General features: G+C 52.6%; 1 protein-coding gene across 5 annotated transcripts in view; it reads left to right on the top strand.

The window, feature by feature from the left end:
• The first annotated feature begins 5,814 nt into the window (after positions 1-5,814).
• Positions 5,815-6,950, top strand: part of NR6A1 (nuclear receptor subfamily 6 group A member 1) — a 247,673-nt gene continuing 246,537 nt past the window's right edge. For 2 of the 5 annotated variants that reach the window (XM_012555379.1, XM_012555376.1), the window contains exon 1: positions 5,993-6,092. In XM_012555379.1, coding sequence (XP_012410833.1) covers positions 5,993-6,092 — 100 coding nt within the window. Of the gene's footprint in view, positions 6,093-6,950 lie in introns of all 5 variants that reach the window. The other 3 variants (XM_004375655.2, XM_012555380.1, XM_012555377.1) reach the window with 3 other exon arrangements.

The raw sequence follows: 6,950 nt of genomic DNA, 5'->3' as shown, positions 1-6,950 counted from the left end.
CCGCACTGCGAGCTCTGCTGTGAGGCCGCCTCTGCTCGCCCGGCGCGCCCCGCGCCTGCCCCCTGCTCCCTTCTCCACCGCCCCTTGGTGTTGCCGGGGGCGGAGCTGCGGTCGGGGCGGGGTGGTGCTCGGTCCCCTCCTGCCCCGCCCTGCCGGCTCTCTGTGGGGCTTCCCCGGCTTCGGGTGACTCTCCTAGGGCATCCCTGCAAGGACTTAAAAAAGGGTATTTTTTAGAGCCCGCGGGAACCCAGGGGGCAATAGGAGGAGCGCGGGCTCCCCTCAAGGATCAAGGTCCTGTTCTGGCAGCTGTGTGACCTTGGGAGTGTCCCTTCACCTCTCTGAGCCTCAGTTTCCTCATCTGTAAAATGGGGGGGGGGGGAATAGTGCTTTTCTTTTGAAGGAGTTGTAAAATTCAAATGAGTGATGTTTCCCGAGCAGGCAAGCTCTTCCGATCTCGGAAGCCATCCCCTTCTCTAGCCCACATGGCTCCCCTCCTTTCTTGCTTTTCCAGAGCTCAGCCCTCTCTCCCTCTGCATTTTACATTTCTCCCTCAGGGATCACTCCGGTCAGCCCCCAACCGCACTTCAGTAGCCAGTAGCTCCTACCCTTTAACATCTCCCTCCTCCCCATCGTCCTCCAGCTAGTGCCTCATTTCTCTGCACTCTATGGAGCAAAACTTCCAGAAGGAGACTATGGTCGTGAAATCCTCAGGTTTCCCTTCCATCCCCTTGCTCCAGGGGCCCAGGGTCTCACTACTTATCTTGTCAGGGTTACCTAAGTCCAAGCCGGCACCTCTCTAGGTTCAAGGTTCAAGAATCGACAGCTCTTGATCAGGCCTCCTTTTCAAACCCTCTCCTCTCTCATAACTCACCTGGAGTTCCCTGCCAGCTCCAGTCCCCTTAAGGGGCAGGACCTTCCGCCTTTGCACACGCCCCCTTCTCTTCCTTCAGCACACTGTCTCTGCAGGTTACCCCTCCCCTGAGGGGTCTGTTTACCTGCCCTTATAATCTTCAACTGCTCAAAAATCTTACCATCCTCACTCCTACCCCACTCCCTTACTCTCAAGCACATTCTCAGGTTCATTTTCTTCACAAAACGTACCACTCTAGGAAATTGTCTTGTTTGTTATTGTTGCAGTAGTTTGTTGTTGGGTGCTGTCATGGATTGAATTGTGTCCCCCCAAAATATGTGTCAACTTGGCTAGGCCATAATTCCCAGTATTGTGTGATTGTCCACCATTTTGTCATCTGATCTGATTTTCCTATGTGTTGTAAATCCTACCTCCATGATGATAATGAGGCAGGATTAGAGGCAGTTATGTTAATGAGGCAGGACTCAAACTACAAGATTAGGTGGTGTCTTAAGCCAATCTCTTTTGAGATATAAAAGAGAGAAGCAAGCAGAGAGACTTGGGGACCTCATACCACCGAGAAACAAGAGGCAGAACAGTGCGTCCTTTGGACCTGGGGTCCCTGCACTGAGAAGCTCCTCAACCAAGGGAAGACTGATGACATGGGCCTTCCTGCAGAACTGACAGAAAGAGAAAGGCTTCCCCTGGAGGTGGTGGCCTGAATTTGGACTTCTAGCCTACTAGACTGTGAGAGAATAAATATCTCTTTGTTAAAGCCATCTACTTGTGGTATTTCTGTTATAGCAGCACTGGATAGATAAGACAGGTGACTTTGAGTTGATTTCCAGTCAGTGATCCCATGTGACAGAGCAGAATTGCCCCATAGAATCTTCTAGGCTGTAATTTTTAGGGGAACGGCTCACTGTCTTTCCTCCCTCAGAGCTGCTGGTGGGAAAACTGTTGCGCCACCAGTTTTCCTGTTTGTTTGTTGCTATGTGTGTTTCCTTGTGTCCTCAGTACCCAGGGGGGCTGGACATTGGCTGGACATACCTTCCCTTGTGGGAGAGAAATCACGCCACCAGTGTATCTACTTTGTGTTTCCTCATCATCTAACTCAGTGGTTCTCAAAGTGGGGCACACAGGCTAGCAGCCTCAGCATTACCTAGAAACTTGTTAGAAATACAAATTCTCCAGCCCCACCACAGACCTACTGAATCAGACACTCTGGGGTGAGAGTCCAGCAACCAGTAATTTAATAAGCCTCCAAGTGATCTCGAGGCCTGCTTAAGCCACAAGGTCTGGTGCTCCATAAATCTCATCTGAATTAAGGAATCACATGCAATAAGAGTTCAGGACAAATTAGTTTCTTTCATAACTAGACATCCCCTGGGGAGGTGTCAAAACCAGGGCTAGATTAGTGTAAAAAAAAATATATTGCTCGTGTTGGTGTATGCTTAAATGATCTCTGGAAGGACACAAAATAAATCGGCATGGTGGTTATCTCTAAGGGGGACCCAGTTAGCAGGAGTCAGAGGAAGGAGAGAGGCTTACTTTTCAATGAATCTCTTTTTGCATCCTGTGAATTTTGTAACGTGTGTCCTACATACTCAAAAACTAGACAAAATGTACTTAAAACAAAACGAAGGTGGTGGTGGAGGTTCCCTTTTCCAACCGTTTCTCGCTGCTGCAGCCTGATTCTGACTCTCTGGGTAGACCCTACAAGAGCAAAGCTGAGGTGTCACCAGAGAAACTTTGCCCCCTGCTGGCCATCTCCCACATGGCCAGAGGGTCTCCTATAGCTTCCTCTCTTCACCCTTCTCTCCTGGCCATCTCTCTTTTAGTGCAAGCTCCATTAACAATGGCTTCTCTCAGTTTCTAGAAAGCATCCAACTCCAACTTGACTTCAGGACCTTTGCACACACTGTTGCTTCCCCCTGAAACTCTCCTTGCCACCCTCCCAACCCAGCGTAATTCACTCCTACTCATCCTTCCCATGTTATCTCAATGCTTCTTATCTCACAAAGCCTCCCCTGACCCCAACTAAGCTGAGCCCTATCACACACTCACAGTACCTGGAGCTTCTCAGTTCTTTGAGATACTTATGTGCAATTGTGGGTTTGTGTGATTGTTTGATTTGATTAGTGTCTGCCTCCCCCACCAAAGGTCAAGGTCCCTGTGATGGGGCTCATACCTGCCTTGTTCTTAGTTGTATCCGTCTGATCCTGTTTGTCTGTCTGCCTCTGACCTTAGGACCGCTCCCTCCTCAGATGCTCCTTACTATTAGATACCTTCCTTTCCAGTTCTTCTGCCATGAGTCCTGCAGGCAATGGGAAACTTTTTCATCTCTCTCTCTCTGGGCTTGTTTCTTAATTTGTAAATTGGGGGAAAAGTAATGACTTCTCAGGATTGTTGGGGGACAATGTAGAGAAAAGACCCCATAGTTGGTGCTCGACTCATAGTACATACCTACCTCACAGTGGCTAGAGACTTAGTACAGAGTCATTTCCCTTGCCTTTCTCAGTTTTGTGGTAGAAGACAGGTGATCAGGAGTTAGAGACCACTCTTTAAATAACATTAGTAACAGATTCCAATTATGAAGCCAGACCTAATATTAATTGCTTTGCATGAACCATCTCATTTAATTTTCACAACAGTCCTGTGAGTAACAGCTATTATTATCATCCCCTACCCCTTACAAACCAGGACACTGAGGCTTAGAAGTAATATGCCCAAGGTCATATTAAGTGAAAAAGTCAGATATGTTTATTCATTTTTTTTCACCCATTCAGCAACTATTTATTGAGTGTCTACTATGTGCAGGCCCTGTGCTTAGCAGTTGGCTCAGTGCTCTTACAATAAGAGTGAGAATAAAGGGATTTGACTAGTCAGGGAGATCTGGGAAGGCTTTTGTGAGGAAAGAGCAATAGAGTTAGAGTCTGAAGGATGAGGAGGAATTGTTTCCAAGCCTGAGATTTTAGCTGAACTGTTCTGCCAATCTGTGAGGGTCAACTTAGAATCCTTGTTTGCCACTAAAACCCCAGGGCTGCAGGAAGTTCCTGCAGAGCCACTTGGCCCCTGATTGGATATCTGGGGATGGGGAACTCCCTACCTTTAGAGGCCTGTGCTAGAAAGGAAAGTTATGGTCTCAGGAAGGCTACATGGTCCTGACACATCTTAGAACTCAGACTGGAGGGAAAGGCCTAGAGGACATGGCTCTAGCCTTACCCGCCTAGATGAGGGCTCTCCTCTCAAGGTTGAGGAGACTTTTTGCTGCAGAGACCATCTCTGGAAGCATTGCTTTTTGTCCTTGGGGAGCTGCCAGGCCACTGGGGCTGGGGAATGGTAGTGGGGAACAATCACGAAGAGATCATTTCTTACAGCGTGCAGAGTTCTCAACAGAGCCATGTGGGAACAGAGGGGATCTAGTCGTCCCCTGGTAGGAGGTATTAAGGAAGCTGCCACTGAGGAGATGATATTTGAACTGGGTGGAGTAGGGGAAGCTGGGACATTCCAGTTTGAAGGAGGCAAGGGTTCAGGCTTTGGTGTCTGGCCAACTGGGGTTGCCCTATCACTGCTGGATGACTTCATCAGTGTATGATAAGGACAATATTGGAGCTACCTTATAGAGTGGATTAGATGAGGTTAATGTAAATCTCTTAGAACAGTGGCCGGCACAGATTAAGGATGCAATACAGGTTAATTAATGCTGGCAAGGGCCGTAAATGAAGAGCAGCACTGCAAAACTTCGAGCGTGGGAGGGGCTGTGGTTAGAAATGTGGGCAGGGGTCAGACCAGGCAGGGATGAGAATGCCTGGATGAGGTTTTTTTTTTTTAAAAAAAAAGAAAACTAGGCAAAGAATGACATGCACGAGCCAACGGACTGGCGCGAGATAGGGGGAGAAAGCTGCAGCATAACCTGGCAGAGAGAGGCAAAGCACCCGTGTTCTTTGTCTCCAAGCCTGTCAGGTAGGGCTTAGACCTTGGGAGGCAGCAAGAAAAGAGTCCTTCGCTGAGGGGGTCGTTGAAGGCGGACGTCCCAACAGGCCCCAGAGGCTGGTGGGCGCGCGCCATCTCGTGGCTGCGGGAGGTGGGCTCAGCCGGGAGCAGCGGAGACGCTGTAAATTCCGAGCTCCGGAAAAATGCAGCACGGGACAGGAGTTTGCGAATCTTCCAGTTAGACCCCGTCCCTACTCTACCCTCATTTTACAGATTTAAAAAAAAAAAATGAGAAGGAAGGGCAAGCGAGGCCGGGATAACGAGCATCTCTTAACGGGAGGGCTTCACGACACCTGGAAACAAGGGCCTGAGGGTTTTTTTTAATGGCTTCAATGATCCGGTTCTTAGTTTGCCCTTCTGTTCTATGGAAAGAGGTTACATGAAAGAAAAGAGGAGGAAGAGAAACTTTAGTATTTCCCGCCCATCCGGAGGTAAAAGGCTTTAAAGACCTCCCAGGAAAGCAGACTTTTATAGATTCTATTTGCATACGAACGCAGTCCCCTAGAGTTAAACTCCGGTCCTTTAACCTCTGGTCCAATTTGTCCCGCAGCCGCAGAGGATGGCCCTTGTGAATAACCTCAAACCCCGCCCCCTCGGAACCCCGCCTACAGGGCTGGGCTTCATTGCACGTGCTCACCCGGCTTCCTCGCAATCCACCTCCTTGGAAAGACTCATCGTCGGGGTGGGGGTATACTAGGAGTCGTAGGGAGTATTTATCGTGGATAGATCACAATAAAGAGAACACCATGAAATAACCGTTTATTAAATTTTTAATTAGAAGTATTATCAGGGTTCGTGATGTCGAAAAGCCTTGATCTTTCCTTCTCACGGCTGCTTATCCTTTCTCTCACCCCTTTAGTTGTTGGGGTCCCGCGTGGTCAGCCTTGCCGGGCGGACTCTAATTCCCAGAGTGCTCCGCAGGGCCGTGCGTGGCAGTGGCGCGTGACGTCAGGGGAGGGAGCTGGCCAGTGCTGAGGGGGCGCGGCGCGGAGGGGCGCGGAGCCCGGCGGCCCAGGGCCCAGAGAGCGCCGCGGCCGGGAGCCGTCCGGCCCCTGACAGCCTCCTCCCCACGGCGGGCCAAGACGACGACGGGAGCACTGGTCATGGCGGAGCAGCGGACCCAGCGCGGGCCCTGAGCACCACCGCATGGAGCGGGACGAACGGCCGCCCAGCGGAGGGGGAGGCGGCGGGGGCTCGGCGGGGCTCCTGGAACCGCCCGCCGCGCTCCCTCCGCCGCCGCGCAATGGTAGGTGTGAGGCCCGCAGAGCCAAGAACCAGCTCCCCTGTCCCCGACCCCAGGGGAGGGATTCTCCTCCTCTCAGACGACTCTCACTCTGAGAAGCCTCAGCTTCTGCGAACTACTTCCCCGGGTCCCACCGGCCCCGGGTCCCCTCAGAGTGAACCTTCACCCCGGTCGCCCTCAGCGCGGACCATTCCTCTCGTCCTCTGTCTTACTCAGTGTGTACCCTCCCTCCGCGTCCCCCTCAGCGCGGACCCTCCCCCTCCTGTCCCCTCAGTATAGGCCTCCCCTCCCCGCCCCGTGTGCTTGGCGCGGGTCCTCCCCCCACCCCAGTTCCCTCAGTGAGTACCCATCTCCGGCTCTCCCGGCCTTCTCGCGCCGAACCCTCCCCTCCCCCCGACGCCTCAGCGCGGATTTCCCCCCTCTCCTCCCGTCCCTATCGTTCCCTCAGCGTAGGGCTTCCCCGCCTCCTGGGGTCCCCTCTGCGAGGGCCTTGCTCCCAAAAGGTCCCTTCAGCGCCAAATCCTCCCCTCCCCCCTTGTCCCCTCAGCGTCCAGCGGATCCCGCCTCTCTCCGCGGACGCTCCCTTCTCTTCCTGCCGACCGACGCCGCACCCTCGGACCCCTTCGTTTTGTCCTCCCTCACCTTTCTAGAGCGCTTTCCGTCTCTTCCTGTGCTGCCGCCTTGGTACTGCGAGCCGCTCACCTCTGCGCGGACCCCAGTTCGCTAGGTTGCCCGCATCATTTCCTTTTTCGGACGTCTTCATGCCTGCTGCAGACCCGGTTTCCTTCGGCCCCTGCTCCCCTCCCCCCACTCTCCCTGGGCGGCCCACTCTCTCCTGCGTACCTCGGCCCCAGCTCGGCC

The sequence above is a fragment of the Trichechus manatus genome, unplaced genomic scaffold, assembly GCF_000243295.1.
Source record: "Trichechus manatus latirostris isolate Lorelei unplaced genomic scaffold, TriManLat1.0 scaffold00038, whole genome shotgun sequence".
NCBI classification, from domain to species: Eukaryota; Metazoa; Chordata; class Mammalia; order Sirenia; family Trichechidae; genus Trichechus; species Trichechus manatus.
The sequence above is the reverse complement of the archived record's forward strand: the minus strand, read 5'-3'. Positions and strand labels throughout refer to the sequence as shown.